The sequence below is a fragment of the Falco naumanni genome, chromosome 4 (assembly GCF_017639655.2).
Source record: "Falco naumanni isolate bFalNau1 chromosome 4, bFalNau1.pat, whole genome shotgun sequence".
Classification (NCBI taxonomy): Eukaryota; Metazoa; Chordata; class Aves; order Falconiformes; family Falconidae; genus Falco; species Falco naumanni.
Window position 1 is genome coordinate 52306207 of NC_054057.1, and position 18417 is coordinate 52324623.

The 18417-nt window shown below is 39.1% G+C and overlaps 1 protein-coding gene across 1 annotated transcript in view; it reads left to right on the forward strand.

Annotated features, from left to right (window-relative positions):
* Positions 1-18417, forward strand: part of PTPRN2 (protein tyrosine phosphatase receptor type N2) — a 665321-nt gene that overhangs the window by 423907 nt on the left and 222997 nt on the right. The window contains exon 13 of the mRNA XM_040589330.1: positions 1647-1711. Within this exon, the coding sequence (XP_040445264.1) occupies positions 1647-1711 (65 nt within the window). The remainder of the gene's footprint in view (positions 1-1646; positions 1712-18417) is intronic.

Below are 18417 nucleotides of genomic sequence, written 5' to 3' on the forward strand. Positions count from 1 at the left end.
ACTTGGGACTCCATGTTCCTATCTGCTTAATTGGTAGCATATTAAAAAGAAGAAAAGTGAAGCTGTGCAGGGGCCTAAAATGTGGGCAGGACTTTTCTCTCCATTTGAATCACAGGCAATGTTCATCCCTTGCTGAAGGCAGTCAGAAAAGTTTCTCTGTATTACAGTTTCACTTCTCGAGTCTTTGCACTTAAAAGCACTTACCAAAATCTCCATATTTTGGATGTATGAGGTGAGATCGAGCCCTAATAATACACCTCACCTCTGAAATAAATGTGAGTCATTTGTGTTGCACTTTAAACAAACTGAATTCTCAGCTCACAGTAATATTGCTTCTGAGAACTGTCTGCTGCACTCTGATCTGCTATGAATATGTCTCAAATGCCAACAATTAAAGAGCATTTTTTACAAATGAAAGAAAAATATATTAATCTCTGTTGGTATTTTTATGTAAATTTACAGTGTACAATATGTTCTAGCATACTTCTTGTCCTTTCTGGTAGGAACGTTTCTTTTAGGCAACTTAAACTGAAAAGCTGAGTCTGTCCAAACTGTGTCCGTAATCAAACGAAAGAGATAGGTGCCTGCAGATGCGTGTAAGATATGTGGGATGACTCATCATATTAAATGTTCATCCCTTTCCATTGACTGCAGAGAGAACCTGGATGACTCACTTGGGTTACACAGTTAATGACTAGACTGCTAAAGGGAGGAGAGTTTAACAAGGCTACAAGGCTTCATTTCTATTCACAAATAAATCAAGCCATCTGCCTGGGTTTTGGCCAAGAGTCCCACTGTCACAATTTGCATCTAGAAGGTTAAAGTCCTCCCATCCAAAACTGGATGACCTTACCTATACCCCTAGGTGGGAATAATCTCATCCTTGGACTGTCCCCAGAGCTGCGGTTGAGCATTGTTTTATGAGAATGCTGCTAGGCAAAGGCCAAAATCTTGTGAAGACCATAGCAATGACTGAAAAATATGGGCACTGGTAAGATAGTGCTCAACTTCATGCCCTGGGCATGTTTGGGTTTTCAAGTATAAGTGTAGTCTTAGTGATTACTACCTGTTTGTGTTTAGCTGATTTATGCTGGATTGCTTTTTTTTTTTTTTTTTTTTTTTTTTTTAATGCTTTTACTGGTATAGAAGTTCATAAATAGGACAAAAACTAAATTTCGAAAAAAGAAAACATTTTGAGTTGCATCCCAATGTTGTGAAATAAACTATTTATCTTACCTGCTAGATAAGGGCCTATTTATTGTGAAATGTCCTACACAGTGACAGTGCTGTGGTAATGGCAAGGTGCTGCCCTGCTCTTCACTGCAAGCAAAAGCGTGGGAAGTTTCCACTGAAGAGAATTTCCCAAACATATTGTGTATAAGTTTGTGTGGCGCTGTGTATGCAAGGGAACTAGAATCAGTTTGGCTTTCTTTTTCACATAATAATGAACAATTAGTGGCATACCTGTCCATTTATAAAACTGACTAGCAGAGTTGCTATCAGTGAAAGATATTCCATAGGTGGCATAAGAAGGAACCCTCATGAATTTACTGATGGAGGGAAGCAGGTCAGTTACATCATAAATGCTGCAAAAACATGCATATTCCAGCTTTCCTGTAACTCTTTCAATCTCATTTTCCTTACAGCCATAAACAAAGAGAAGCTTGAAAAAACAACTGGACTGAAAATTCTGCAGACTGGTGTGGGGGAGGTAAGTGGCTTGGGGGCTTTTTACACTCTCAAAAACATTTTAATTGTTGTTTTTTTTCAAGAAATCCTGGAGCTCATGAACATTTGTGAGCTACCAGTCTGATAGTGCTAAGGGCCTTTTTATGATACAGTTGCATCTGTCAAAATACAATCTGCTGCACAAATAGAACTGTATCCCACAGAGAAAAAAATACCATCCTTATAAGAAAAGTGCAGCCAGCTTTAAGAAATGTGGGTTTTTGCTTTGTTGTATCACAGAAACAAAATCCCCAAAGATGTGCACAGCAACTGAAGTCATCGTATTATTCCCCTTGGTTTTGATGGAGTGCTATCTCGTCTAGATCAATGAAAGTTTAAATTTGGGGTAAAGAGTCTTCAGATGTTAGAGGGAATCTGACAGTGAATGACTTGCTTATTTTGGATGTAACTTGAAACATAAATAAAACATGTGTCTGTTATTATGGTGATATCACTAAGCAAAAACTCCACTAAGCAGTTCATCATTTATTAATAAAGATGATGCTATCTGCTAAGAACCTTGTATGAACTACAGTTGATTGCTAATTCTCGTGCTAATTTTGTGTACACAGTTATCTTTTTTTTCCTTTTCATTTAAGTAATTTTGATGGTGGTGAATGCTCACAGGGCTAGACAAATGCCTTTTTCTTGTGATTACATTATTCTCGGTGTTAAGAATAATGAATTACTAACTTAATATACTGAAAGAATTTACTTTTTTTCTTTTTTTACTGATTTTCATTTTCTATATTTCTAATTTTTATCAGTTCATGCCTAAGAACTTAACTTGCCAGGATTTCTGAGGTTCTTTGTGTAACTTTATTCACATTATTAAAGTGTAACTTTATTCACATTATTAAAAGACTTTGTCCTGAAGATTTACCAACACTGAGACCTGCTGAGATGCCCAGGGTCAAAGCTGTAAGAATTAGAATGTGGAAACACACAAAGGTGAAACCATCAGAAAATGCAAACCAGCATCTCTCCTTGACTGGAGCTGATTTAACTAGTCGAGGTTCTTAAAGGTGCATAATTCAAGAGCTGGGAAGTGTATCATGGAGCGTGGCTGTGCACCTCAGGCTGTGTCCTGATTTCAAGCCAGATTGAAGCCTGTTTGTTCTGTCCACAAGCCCTGGCTTCTGCTAAGTGACAGGACAACCAGGACTGTGGCACAGACTGTGGAAGCCACAAGCAGTAAAATTTTACCTAACAGGATTTCTCATGCTAATGAAATACCTCCATGTGTTTTGTCCAATTCCAGCCATTGAGTGAATTCCAGCTGGCTTCAAAGTCAGCTGGAAAGTGAAAGCCCACTTCACTTCATACACTTACTCTTAAATGAATTGTTATCTCATATGTGGTCAATGGAGAAAGCAAGCATTTTGGAATACTTGAAATGCAAGAAGTTGTCACCTGCTAAATGCATTATTAATCCGCATTGTAGTACTAGCGTTGTTGTGACCGTGGTATTCTAAGGATATACTGGAGACATAGCCTCGAGGACTTTAGCTTTTTTTAAGACCAGCTAATAGAACTGGAGAAAATGAACAAGTTTTTAGGTTAGAGATCTCCTTGATCTGGTTCCTGTGCTTGGTTTAGTAAGCAGAACTCATCTCCCATGCCTTTAGGCTATCATAGCTTTTTAAAAAACTGGTGATACTACTTGGATTAATAAAGACTTTGACAGAAGGTTGTGCTTTATACTCTGCCAAATATTTATTTTTAGAAGGCAACATTTGAAAATCAATTAACTGAGGGAATTTTGGCCTAAAGATATTCCAGGTTACATCTGATATATGGTGATCAGCAACGAAAGAACCAAGTGGTTTGGAGCATTAAGGTGATGGAAGAACATTTATCAGCTGCTTATATATTTTGTTGCATGTGGATTCTCCCAGCTGTGTACATTCCCCTTTCTAAGCCTTATCAGATATGATTGTGTACATAATGAATACATTTCTGCAGTCTCACCTACATGAAAAATAATGGAGTGCTGTAACCAAGCTGTTTCTTTGTTGATGGGGTATCAGATTCAGGCTATGTCAGGTTAAATCTAACTCTGTTAATCCAGTTTTGCAGTTTGTTTTTTATTCACCCTGGTGTTTAACAGTGTTAAAACAATAGAAAGTACATATTTTAACATAATGAAGGAGCCTTTTGTTGAATAAGGATTTTTTTTTTCTTCACAAGTAGGAATAGAATTATATGTAAAGGTAACTGTAAATCAAAGTCAAGATGCTCAAATCAGAAGTACTTAGAAAAAAAATCTTGTTTCAGAATGAGAAATGGCCTTTTTGTTTGGATAGTGGGTCAGATTCATGACAAAGTTAATGGATATATAATCTTTACTTGCAGGACTGCAAAACAAAAAGGATTAATTTTGCATGGCAACGTTCATATCTGAAATAGCTCAAGAGAAATATAGCTGAGATACTAGTGGCAAATGGAGCAGCTGTATAAACAAATGCAGGAATTGTTCTAAGCTCAGCAATAATTCCGGTGTTGCTCTGGACAGTAGAATCTGGTTTAGGTGTTGGTCTATGATAACAGGATTTGTGCCTCAGTAAGGAATGTGTAGACACCAATGACTACTCAGGCCTTGGGTGCAGCAGAAGGAAACTGCCTCTTTGTAAAGGTAAATGCTTCTCAGAGCTTCTCAGTCTCTCACTTTCTATCTCAAGAAAAGCATTTCAAAACCAACAACAGATTATAAAATTCATACCAAGTTTACTGAGCCATTCAGTGAAGTCCAGGGAGGGGTGATGAATTGCTTTTATGTCACTGCATAAACATGTGCTATGTAGTCATTAACAACACGGGTCTGGAGTCTACCACAGCTACAATACAATTCATCATCTTTATGTCATACAAAAGATTTCCGCAGCTTCAGTGAGTTTTCTGGGATAGAGCTGAGGTTAGCTGCATCGCATCAACATAGGAGAGGCTCTGCTTTAGCAGGATTAAAAATGAGTTCCTGAGCTGCAGTGTCAGAAGCTGCTCATGTGTCAGGATGTTGACTTAAATGTTCTATATGTTTCATGGGAAGGTTTGGATGATATAGTGCAAAGCGTTGTCTGGACTGTGGGTAAGCAGAGCTTCCTTCAGGTCATAGTGGAACAGACCCATACTGGGACTTCCACAGCACATCCACCTCAACATCCAACATTTGCCGACAGAGTATTCAATGGACTTGGACTGGAGCTCCATGTGCTGTGTATCGCTCTTAAAGTGCTAATTATTTTGGCACCTATCTTGTTTGAAAGAAGGCTGTTATACTAGAAAACCAGGAATAACTCCACTGTAGGGAAAACCACTGCCGACATTGAAATCCTAGGGATGTATGCATTGCTGTAGTACTGACTGCCTCTGGAATTATATTTCCTAAGATGTTTATCTTCTGTTTGGAGTTTTCCAGCACCTATAACATCTCTAAAACTCCTATACAGTAGCCTTCCAAGATTTGAGTCATTGTCATGCATGCTGTTTGCACCGGTTAAATTCATCATGAGCTCTTTCACACCTTCTTGGTTATTCAGATACAGTAAAGCTGGTGTCGTCTTTGAGGTATTTTCTTTTGATCTCCCACACATGAAATAAATCTCTGAAGTCCTAAGGTCATCTTTAGAAGTTCAAGAACCTCCTCTAGTTGAGCGTATGTGAGTGTATGAATGTAAGTGTTATCTATGTGTATATTTGCATAATACCGTAAGAGGCATAGTACTGGTAAAAAACCTGAAGAGCTAAACAGCATTTAAGCAGGACCCATAACTCCATTTTCCTATCTCCCAATTTGAAGTGGACCATTGCATTTTGCAGAAATACATGTTGAATTTGTTGCTTTGCGTGGCTAAGCACCCCTATGATATCTTTGGGACAGCGTTCAGTCTCACACAGAGCAAAAGCCTCCTTAGAGCAGCACAGCTCCACCTGACTCCTGCTGAGTTCAGGATTCAGCAGGGCTGGGATCCCCAGTCCCAGGCAAACACGATTCCAACCGGACTTGTATCCAGGAGCTGCTCTCCAGCCCAAGGGAGCTTGGTAAGCACCATGAACCACAGCCCCACACAGAGGTCACTGGGTAACCTGGAATTCCTTCCACATCCTTTAGGAACTTAACCACTTCTTCCTCATCACAGAAGACTTTTTAATTACTATAAAAGTGCAGCAGTTTTCAGTTCAATTCCATGCTGAGGTTGGCTGTAACTGGAGTTTGTCTGGTTCAAGTCCAGCTCCAGTTTAAGAAAATTTCAAATAATGGTTCAAATGCAGTTGCTGTGGCATGGAAAAATAACTGTTTATCCAGCTGTTGGCTGAAATTTGTTTTCCACACAATTTCAGAGTAACAGGTTAGGCTCTCCAGTGGCTCGAGAAAGTGTAATGATTCAAATCAGGTTTTGGAGGCTAAGAGTCTGTGAATAATAAATGTTCTGAATCAAAGCCTGAAACAAGCTGAGGCAATGGCACTGTTTCTGTCTTGAACTATTAAAACAGTACCCACTCCAGAAAACATTATTTTAAATTAAGTCTTTCAATTTCCCAGTAGGGCTGCATAAAACAGAATCATCACTGGAATTGTAACTTTGTTTGTAAAATTTGAATCATAGTTCTCATATAGCAGACATAAGAATTAGAATAGTTTTCTAAACCAAATGGAGATAACCCAAAATATATGCAAAATGAACACTGCCATACCTCTAGATGTTCTAAAATAGAGTAGTGATATTTTGACTTGCTTCAGGTTATTCTCATTTATAGATATCTTGATAGTTGTAGAATTACGTTGATGTTGCATAAAGTGATGTTACTACAATAAAGAAGTCTGCATTTAAAAACTCTAGTGAAGCTAGAGGACATGATAAGAGTTTCCAGTGTTGTGCAAGCATCTTTGAGGCAGGAGTTGGATTTCTAACTTATCTGCCTTAATGTTGCCAAATTTTGTCATTAATGTCTGTGTATCCACATTTTACCCAGTATGACATTGGAAATCCATAAAAAATGGGAGTGAGTGCAGAACTTGACTAATCATTTGCAGTTCCTGTAGAATAAGGTGTCAGCTTTTTTCTGATCTCTGACTACTAGGTAGAATGCTGAGGGTTGGATTTTGGCTTGTAAAGACCAAACTAACTCCAGCTGCCTTTCTTACAGTGACATCTGGGCACTAAGCAAACACTCCTGATCTGGAGCACCCATCATGCCCAGAGGTATGGGATGGGAAGGGATGCTGTACCCAAGATCACTTAGGGTAGCTCTGGTACTGACTGCAGTGTAGGAACAGCAGCACTGCATGCATAAATATTCCAGTTTTAGCCCATCACAGCTAAGTTTTTCAACTTCTGTTGAAACCCACCCTCCTCTTGGCAGAACTAATTGGGCTGAAGCTGAACACAGGTGCATATGAGGGAATATACCTCTGCATTACAGTGTAAGCACTCCTACACCAGGGCACACCAGGGAGGGCTTTTTCCATGAGTCTGCTTTCAGTATTTTTTCCTACAAAACCCATGGCTTTGAGATCAACAAATTAATTTTTTCCTGTAACGTGAGATGTGGGATTGGAGATCCTGCAGACAGCCCTTGCTGCTGCCTCTCGCTGATCACTGTGGCTGTGTTGATTAGCAGTTAACAGAGATTTCCAGGAGGACAGTGTTCTGGAGCAGCACACATTGCTATGGGCAAGGCATGCGTCAGGTCACAGAGGGGGTCTTTGCTTTAAGGCATGTAACTTGAAGGCTATACATGTATAAAGAAGAAAACATGAAATGAAACACTTTAAGGAGTACAATCCTAGAAATATTCTTGGTGAAGGCACAATGAGGAAGATTCACCTTATCCCACACACACAAATTACAGCATCTAAAGCTGTGTAACCCTTAAAAATTCATAGACTATATTTTACATAGAATGTTACTAGTAATATACTACTTTTATGGAGTTTTACTGACAGTGAATAATATCTGACTATTACAGTTCTGTGAGTATACTTGTATAGTAAAGTGATGCTAATCAGAAGTTAGTCATACAGTAACGTTTAGAAGTAATGCTTCACGAGCCTTAAGGAATAAAACTAAACAGAACATTAAATTTCTCCAAAGAGAATGATGGAGCTCTATGGCTCATTTATTTAAGATCTTGTATGTTTTTGCAAAATGCATTTTAGTTAGTGTTTAGAGATAATGGTAATGCTATTTATTAACTATTCATTATGGTACACAGCCCACTAAAGGGCTGCTTTTCAAATAAATTGCATCCAGAGTGTTAATAAACAGCAAAATAAAAACAAAAAATATGCAGCATGAATATGTATATAATTTTACCACATTATTTTGTCATATACCTTCTGTGACTGCATGTTATATACGGAACATACTAAAACAATATAAATCATGGCCCCAATTCTGCAAACATTTAGAATATGCTTTATCTTTAAGTATATAGTTAGACTTTCCTTTTAAGCTACTGCTAAGTTTAGAGTTAAAGAGATGCCTGGATGCTACTGAGACTGTCTTCTGTCACATATCACACTGTCTCTGGTTGTGGAGGGGCAAAGTTCCAATGTTTATCCCCTGTATTTGATTTGAATACTGCATAGCAGAGGTATTTTGACATCTGAATGACAGGTCACAGCTTCAGTTTGGAAATCAGGTGTCAGTAGTAATTTCTTTCCTTGTGCTCTGATTGTGACAACGCCCTCCACCTTCTTTACAAATTTTTAAAGATCACGACAAGGAAATGAGGAGATTATAATGTTAAGAAAAATACAACAAACCTGATTTTCAGAGACAACTATCAGTCTATATTGATTTATGTTTTCCTCCTGAAACAGTATAAAAAGCACAAGTATTCAAGTGTCATGTTGTTTCATGAATTCCTTTACAGTAGCACTGTGTGATTTAAAGGAGCAGAAGTGCCAAGTGATGTGGCAGTTGTCATGGCAACTAAAGCAATTCAATTTTTATTCAGAATCATGTAAAATGAAACAAGATACGGTTTGCCTTGTGGCTTCAGGAACTTATGCATCCTACCAGTGTTGTTCCTTTTTGTCTTTGTTAACATTGTTCTGTTAAAAAAGTAGCATATGATTGTTTTAAGGTTTTGTCTTGGTTTTAGGCCGTGTCATACCATTGTTTTTAAAGCAGTTTCCCTTACAAACCATCATGGATATGTAGAGAAAGGAGATTTAGATAGTAGTATTGACTACATAAAGCAAACTGCAGGGTAATTCTGCTTAAAAATCAGTTATCATCTACCCTGTGATTTGGCATCCTGCATTTGTTATATATATAAAGAAGGCATGTAGGATCTTTACATAGGAGAACATGATTGTTTGTACTAGGTATCTCACTGATTCATGAAATTCAGCATCCTCCCTCTACCCGCAGCCAGTTCATTATTACTCAAAGGAAAACAAAATTGTTAGTGGTGTAATGGGTTGGCTGGGTAAACTGTGGATTAAGATTAAATTCTCTTTAACCATCTGAAGTTTGAGTGATAGAACTGGTCAGAAATTGTGACAAGGGAGATTCTTCCACCTCCAGAGGCAAGAGCTTGATCCTGGCAGGAACACAGGGATTTCAAGCTATTTAACTATTTACATAGTTATCTACACAGATTTAACTGTTGGAGAAGAGGAGGAGGTAGCAGATCCCGTCCCCTCAGCCTTCTCTCTAGCAGTCCCTGGGAAGTAAATGCTCCTCTCCAGTTCGACATGGTAAGCCATGCGCCAGGACCTCTGCTCTCGTTCTGTAGGCATTAGGAGGGTAAGTGTCTTGAGCTGAGATTCAAGCTCTGAGACATCCAACCTTTGTGTATAAATCCCTGGCATCAGGGGCCTTATATCTATGTCAGCCTTAGCAAAATAAAAAAGAACAGGGCACAGAGCCTGTCATGGTCCCACATTCATCTGTACTTGTAATTGTTGGCATGGTCACTCACATCGCGTCCTGTGCCAACTTGTACTCTTCTAGGCTGTTTTGCTTCTAAATCTAAGCAAGATTCGGGCCAGGGACCGTTCCCAGCAGGCAGTTCCAGAGTGGTCTGCCTTGTAGCACAGGTGTTTAAGGCATGTGTTTCCCTAAGAATTAAAGCTTCAGCTGCAGCTAGTGACTTTTTTTTTTTTTTTCCTATCTACTTACAAGAATTGCTGTGCCATTTATTGCAGGTTTTTTAGAACTAGGCTGTAAAACTTTAGATCAGATGTGCTTTCTGGGAAGGCTGAAGGTTTGGTAGCGCATTCTCCTTTGTCCTGCCCAGAACAGTTTTGCACCTGTACATCACTGAGTTTCCACCCTTAGAGGCAACGTTGCTATAGTGCTGCTGCCCGTCCATCACTTCAGCATCCTTCAGAATGCAAGGCTTTATGTGCTGTACACATGACATCATTTCTTAGTCAGAATATTTTTAACAAGGTTCCAAATTTAACCATGAGAATTCCTATTAAATTAGTTTTGTTGCAGCTGGTTTGTTACTTATTTCCATGAATCAGCAAGATTTATCCTAATGAGATAGTTTCGATGTTTGGTTAGGTAGATGTTTGAGTTGCTTTGACTAAGCATAGTTTTAGGATTATTTGCACTTTGACTGGTATGAAAGGGAGATGTTGGGGCGTTTTTTAGTACAATTGCAAACCTACTTAACTCAAAGCTTCTGTTGAAACAGCAATGTAATGGTGGCTCATGAATGCCAACCATAGGTCTCTATTTTCACTTTGGTACATATAGGTATCTCTGATTTGCATTGCTGGTAATTAGGCATGAGCATTGCGGAGATAACTGATCCGTTATATCTGTATACTGCAGCTCCAGCAAAATACCCATTTCAGTGAAGAATTATATGTGTCTATGTACTGCGTGCCAAGACCTGGATAGGGTGTGAGCACAGCACTTTGGCATGCATGAAAACAGCTCCTGGGTCAGTATGACTGCTTTTACTGTTACTGATAGATTTATGATAGAGGATTTTTTCAATGTGATCTGATTATATCAAGTGTTTGAATATCAGAACCTGTGACAAGGAAAAGGGACATGATTCTGTGCCACAGAAGAATGACAGTCCATTAATGCCCAAAGACCACTGGGGCTGACAGCAGCTCACTGTGCACCTTGCTCTTGCAAAGGGATGCCATTTTGCAAACTGTTTCTCTCTCTGGCTCTTTACCTTTAGCAGGTAGAGTAACGACTTCATTTTACAAACATCAGTGCCATTTTTATGGTATGGTTTTCACTGGATTGTTAAACTGTTAATTTACAGATCTTTACTAAGTGAATGCAAACAAATTCTATTCCTCAAAGCTCTGCTAATGCACAATGTTCGAATTTTAATTTCCAGTCCATCTTAGATTACGGTGATGAAAAACAATATTTAATCCCTCGTTAACACATGAATAAGCGGAAACTGTCATTTCCCATCAAACAATAACGGGATTATCTCAAGAACTGTCAGTTTATGTGAAAACATTATGTTGCCCAAATTTTCATAAAAATTAGCAGTGGGTAATATTCAAGATCAGAGCAATGGAAAGAGGGAAATCTGCATTCATGGTAATAAATATTCATAGTTGTCTGCTCAGGAGATGAAAATCTAATCAAGGGGCTATTGATGCACTGGCTTTTTTTTTTTTTTAAACCAAGATGTTTCATCTAAATTGGGTTTGATATGGAAATTAGTCTCACTCCAAGTCCTCCAGGCCATGAGGATGCTGGGATAACACTGGACGTGTCCAGTACATCAGATGTTGCTTCTGGCATCTGCCTCTACAGACAACAAACACAATAAAATAAAATAAAAAATTGACAACATCTCAAGGGTCAAGCTCCCAGTGGCTTAGGCTGTTATGGGTTTTTTTTTTTCCCCCATAAACATTTTAATTTTTTCCCAGTTAAATCCCCAGTACTCCAGGGTTAAAACTGTAGGCATTTTTTGCTTTTGTTGACAATTACCATAAATCAGAAGACACTCTGCATGAAGCTTAATGAAATATGTATGATCTAAAAATGGGAAGAAGATAAGTGCACTATGTTGCTTTAGGGTTTTGCATGTGTATCTATGTATCTGTGTGTGCATATGCACAACCTGAAGAGCTAACTTCTATTTTGTGTACTGTGCACTGAATGGAAGAGTCAGGCAGTTGCCAACTGCAGGTATCATGTGAATAAAATGTACCTTAGTTTATCCAAATGTGAGAGTAGTATGTTTTCTATATCAGTTAATATGTTCAATATACTTGTCTGTTAAAATAGTCAGTTAAAAATATTTCTTAATAACTTTTTTTTCTACACTAGTACAAAAATCTGGTTAGTCCTAAAAGAAGTGTTTGCCTTGAAATACTTTTCTTTTAATTATTATTACTGAAGCCAGTAGTTGTACGTAATCTTGTGTCCTTCCTTGTACTTCTTGGGGGGTTTATGACCTTTTTTAAAAAGTAAATATATCATTAAGGTTCTGATTTTACAAGTAACTGCATATATATATATAAAAGTATATATGAGCACATCCTTTTGTGGAAGGGTATTGTGTTTTCTGAGATCAACCTAGAAGAGTTGTGAGTGCTGCTGGACACTAGACGGTTTCATCTAGCTGCTGATAGCTGTGCACACACAAGCAATGTGACTTAGTCCTTTTAAAACGCGAAATACCATCAGTGAGTTTATTTAATACTTGGGGAAATTGTCATACAAAAGGTATCTTTTTTAGATTTAGAATGGGACAAAAATCATATCAGCAGCATTCAGCTATATTGCCTGTAGCAGGAGAGAGCAGAAAGGAAAGATAAGCAGCGACTGCTCCGAAAGAAAGGATATTCTCACTGACCAAGAAAAAAGACTAGCTAGAATACAAATATTGCTTGTTGAGGAGGTTGCATCCTTGCATTATCAAATCTATACCAAATATAAATATGGAGATATGGCTTGTACTATTTCAGAACTCCAGTAATTTGTGCAATAAATCATTGAGAGGCAAGTATAAGCAGCCTGCAGAGTGTGGTGTGCATGTACTGGCAGACCTGATATCTTTTACTGTACAATCTGTGCTGGCATCTTTGTCCAAAATGTTTTTCAGAGACTTTATCTTCCTAATCAACTCCTTTGCCAAGCTTAAAGAAAAAGAAAAGAAATGCATGTAGCATATGTAGCAGATGGGTGTTCAGCAGCGTACAGGTGTCTGGCACACAGGTGCCAGATAATGTAAGGTAGTTAGAAATTTTCTGGGAAACCCCATTATTCCTGTTGCCTGTTCTAGTGCTACCTGCACTACCAAGATGTACACCTGAGAGATTGAATGGCCCCTCTTAACTGTTACCCATATGACCAGGGTGTTCCTTAGAACCAGAGCTGCCTTTTTTCTTTTTGCTTTTTCCCAGAACACTAAATTGACCCTGTGAAGTTCATCACGTTCTACAGCAGAACAGCAGCAGTCTGCGCTGAAGTTAACCAGCGCTACTTAATCCAAGTTCTTCTTCATTCACTCACCTTCTTACACATTTTGGTATTAATTTTAACATAAATAATGACTGTTTCATCCTGGAGAGAATTGGGAATTCTTCATATATAACAAGTAACTTTAGCTACAATAGATGAATATTTAGGAAAAAAAGATAAAATCTGTTACAGTAGCTTCCACTGAAATGCTGATTCGAGTTTGTCTTAAGAGGAGAGATGATGATGATGATCTATTGATTAGAGAAGCATTAATCCATAATACATCTCAAGATAGTATCTGGAAATAAGCAGTGCATTGCTACTTGTAAGCAATATACCCAATACAGTGTGAGTACTCACACCACTAACCTCTGCAACCTGTTTTAGCTGTTTACGGTACTTTGTATTATATAATGTCCTTGAGCTCTTGCCACAGGTCAGGAAGAGGCTTCAGGTGTTTCATGGCCCTCAGCTGTGGTCCTGGGTCCCATTTCCAATCAACTTCTGCTGTTGCTGGGAGCTTCTGCTTCACACTGCTGAAGTAGTACAGGCAGCTTCAGAACACACACTCTGAGTTTCCACCAAAAGTGCCCTGTATACACCTACTAATGTTCAGCAGGATACGGCTCTGTGTGCTGCAGAGCTTTTTGATATTGCGGAGCATCGCTGGTTTCCCGTTTGGATGAAATCCTACTTTTTCATAATAGAAGCCCAAGAGAGACCAAGAACAGAATGGAGGTGTAGGTCCTTATGCAGAAGGAGGAAGACCCTGGTTTTCTGCACTGCTTTTCTATGTGGGCTAAACCTCATCAACTACACAGGGTAGTAGCCTCCTGGAATTGTTTCACTTTTTGTAAATATTTTAATATTCCAGTAAGTTTATGAACCTGGGATGGATAGGAATTGTTCAACATAGCTCCTTGTTCATACAAAGATCCTTGTTCTGAGTCAAGCAGGTGAAGTTTCCCATAGGAGTGCTCTGATACTAAACTGTAGATGGTGGTAAAGCTTTCTGTCATCTGAACTTTAACCAAAAATCATGTCTTTTTCAGGAAAAAAAAAAAAACTATTTAAAGTTTCCTGAAAACTTGTGTGGATCTATGAAAAAAAAAATCATTCTGCAGGAATTTGATATTTCTTTGCATAAATCATTTGATTGAAAAAAGGCTGAGTAGTTTTGATTAGCAGGGGCATTACAGTAATGCTTTCAAGACAGGATTGGGATCTCACTGGGTGCCTGCCCACACTAGACTGATAGGAAAACTGCCTTTGAGTGATTACAGATAATCACTCAAAAAGACAAGATTAGAAAAGAAAAGCAATAAAAATTATCATTTTTCTTATTTTACAAATAAGGATCTGAGTTACGGAGATATTGAATGAAATTGTCCAAATTTGAAAGGAAGCTTGTGAGAAATTTGGGACCAGACCCAAAGCCCAACGTAGTGCTTGAACCAGCCACTCACCTTTCCTGCCCATTAGTATGCAATTCCAGGAGCATCAGGGTGAAAGCTTATCTTCAGACTTGACTTAACAAAATATTTTAATAATCCTGGCTATGAAATGCTCAGAGCTGATCTTGGATTTTACAATAAGAGACAAAGTGGTTGTGATACAGTATGATATGTAAATTATATGCAAAGTATATTGGCATGCAAATTTGAATGCTAAAAGGAAAATCATTCCTTTCTAAACCAGAGAAGAGAGTTTTTCACCCATAGAAGCCAGAATCTGCCACTAAATTTTTTTAAACAAATTGACAGTATTTCATTACATTTTAAAACATATTTGTCTTGTCATGCAAAATAATTTTGTCTCTTTTCTAAACAAGCTCAGTTTCTTTACTTTGCTGATACCAAGTAGGCAAAAATGCTAAAAGTCTGTCAAATAACTAAGCTCTTCTGAAAATGCCATAATATATTAAAAAAAAATTAATTATCAATGTGTGAAATTTTGAATTGTCATTTTAAGACTTTGGTCTTTTGATTTCAACAGTCAAAGCTTAGAGTAAGTCCAGGTGTTGTCTGTGACCCTGTTGGTCAGTAACATCCACAGTGGCTAATACCATGTTGTTATTGCTGGTTTGTATCCATTAGACAAAGAAACTTTTCTCCATCTATGCCATGGTGAACTTTGGAAACACTAATGGGCAGATACAGAGTATTTCAGGAATAGGTAATATTCATAGGGCATGGCAGGATACACCTTGTTGTCTCCCTGGCACACAAGTAACACAATGGTGCTATTAAGCACATTTTGTTAGCTGTGACAAGAGAAAGCAGAGCAATAGCAGCTGTGTCTGCTGACTTTTCTCTGTTTTATCTTTTTCATTTTGAGCTTGAGTTTTGTGCCAGACTAATAGCCGATGGCAATGGGCTGGGGAAATGAAACTTTCACTAAGATTAGGGAATGTGCAGAAAACAATGTGTGAAATCCTGATTTGACAAGGATGAACAGACTGGTGAGGGCACAGAGACATTTTGTGAAGTGAAACCATATATGTACCCAACGTGTCTAGAAAAAAACCTGTAACAACTGAGATGGCAAGAGATCCCACCCAGGAGACAATTGAATGACATCCTCATTATACCAGTCAGGGAATAAAGAAGGTGCAGAGTTTATTTTGCCCTTTTCAATTACTGGCAGCTTATATTATTTTAGGGTAGTGGAGCAATGTGTGTGTTGTTGTGCTCTGGGGTGAGTATCCTTGTGAGACTGTAAGTTCAACAGTTGTCATGCAATTTGGAGTTGCAGGCTGGCAATTTTCGTAATTGAATCTCAGGAAATAAACAAAATATGGCAACTTGATACATTTCAAGCAATTAAATTTCTACTGAAATTTTTCCTTCATCCTGGGGACTCCCAAATTTGCTCAGCCAAATTCTTTCTCTGATTAGGAATGCAAACAATCTCCAAGAAGGTGGCAGTCATCTTTATTATATACAGTGGCACAACAATAGATTGTATTGGCATCTGCCCTTAATTTAAAACATGGTCTTATAAACCTGCCAGCAGCCCACAAGTCAGGAGAGCAGACTTTGCAAAGGTGTGTCAGCTGTGGCTTTTCTGGCTCAGGAGAGGTGGAACCACGGAATTCCTCTGTTGTAAAATTACTTATTTGCAGGATATGAATTCAGTACTCCTACCCAGCCCATTCAGGCTGTAAAGCTGAATGAGGAGCAAGGTCTCCTCCTTGCTGCATGCCCACAAATACCTTTAGTATTAATTACCACGATGTAGCAGGTACAGGGAACCACCAGTCTGGATCCCCTCATGCTAGATACCTGAACAGATTAGCAAATACTCGGAGATTCGCTGGGTCATTTTCCTAAGATGAGTGATATGTGCAAGTTACTTCCTTGGTGCAGTCCTCTTCATTTATAGAAATTGTACACCAGCTCTGTTTCATGGGACACTGGAGGAGCAGCTGTTTGCAGGCATGGAGTGTCCAGGCTCCCAGTTCACAAGACTGGCTTTGGCTTTTCCCAGAGCTTTGGTTGACTGGCTTATGGTTCCCAAGAATTCCCTGCACCCTTACCTGCTCCACTGAGATGTAAGCCCACTGATTAGAAAAGTCTATTAGCAACTAACATCATCCACCCCTAACTTAGTTGTACAGGCACTTAACTGAATCATCTGTGATAGGAGTGCAGTCAGCTGAGCTTTATAATCAGCAGAGTCCAGCTATGATTGGAATTGCCTTTTATTTCCCACCACTGATTACAGGGAAAGCCAAAGGCTAGGGCTGCATAGTTAAATGGAATTCAGTTTAAAAGCTGAGATTGAATGGGTTTGATCTCCACTGGACCTGAGGTGTCAAGATGATTGTGCCGTCTAAATGACTAGGTAAATCTGGGATATCACAATCTGCAGTCTTGGCTGAAGATGTGAACAGTGAAAATAATGTTCATTGTACTCCATGTTGGTCTGATAAGCCTGTCCGAGGGATTCCCAAGCGTGATCTTCAACTGTGTCCATCCCTGACTGTCTGAGCACAGGCTGTGTTCATGGAGTGTGTGAGCACACTGAGCTGGAGCAGTCGGACAATCAAAGCCCAGCAGGTGTCCCAGCCCTGGACACTTGTAAGAGGCCATGCAAGGCCATTATTGGGCCTGTCCTACACTCCATGTCCCCAAGAGCAGGTTGAGGTGATTTCCTGAAGTGGGGCTGCAAAGGCTCCTCTTGTTGTATGGATTTCCCTGGAAAGAGACTGAGTGTGAGGGGAGATGAACGTTCGTACCAGGCTGGACCATGTCATTCTGGGCCTGGCTGGATCCTGATGGCCCAGTGGTTAACCTACCTTCCAGGGCAACCCTTTGGGACCTGATGGCCCATGCAGTGAAGAGTCTGTAGTCTACATTAGTTCCATAGCTGATCCCACCAGAGGAAGAGTCTTTTCCAGTGGCCTGAAGCCCTCTCTTTACAGACAACAAATTCCCTAGTATTAACTTCTGAACAAAAACACAATAAAGATCTCATTCTTTTTCAGCTGATGTTGAAAAGTGGCATGAGGTGGGCCATGCTGACAGGGCACTTTGCAAGGAAAGGAGGTGTCTGCTGTAACTAAAGGATGTTTCCTTATTTTCCTTTCCTTTTTACTTTGTTTTAAAGATGTATGACTTCCCAGTCAGCGCAGCTTGCAGTGCGCCTTTGTTTTCCAAATTAGAAAAACAAAACAAGCTGTTTCTCAATATAGTTGTCGGGCAGTTTGTTGCATCAAGCTGTGAGCAATGTATGCCATGGAAAGAACCCTGGCTGATGCCAGCGGAGGAGGTGTGTGATTGGGATACAAAAATAGTCATTCCGCTTGGAGTGTATGCAAACAACTGTGTTTCTCTTCTGGTAGTGTAGAAACCCCTGGTGTGTCCCCTAATCTCAAAGCTAACTCAGAAAAACTATAATAATGTCATCTCTTATGTTCTTTCTTTCGTTGCTTGCTCACCCCTTCCTAAGGGATGATGGGTAGTCTTATCATGGAGGACAGAGTGCTTACCATGAAAAAAATGTCCCATCGCAAATCTGTACCTGTGCTTGTAGGTACAGATATTGCAGTCTCCATATAAACTCACACAAGAGAAGCTGGCTGGGCTGTGCCAACACCAAACTTCATGAGTTTGAACAGTGGTAGGTTCCTTGGGTTGTCTGGATCAGCCAGAAGAGGGAGACAACCCAAACATACTGTAAAAGTCATAAATTTAGAAGTGTGAAATAGCTTTGAATTTATCTTGATTTCTTTTAAATAATTTGCTTGAGAGTGCCTGATTTTCCAGGGCAA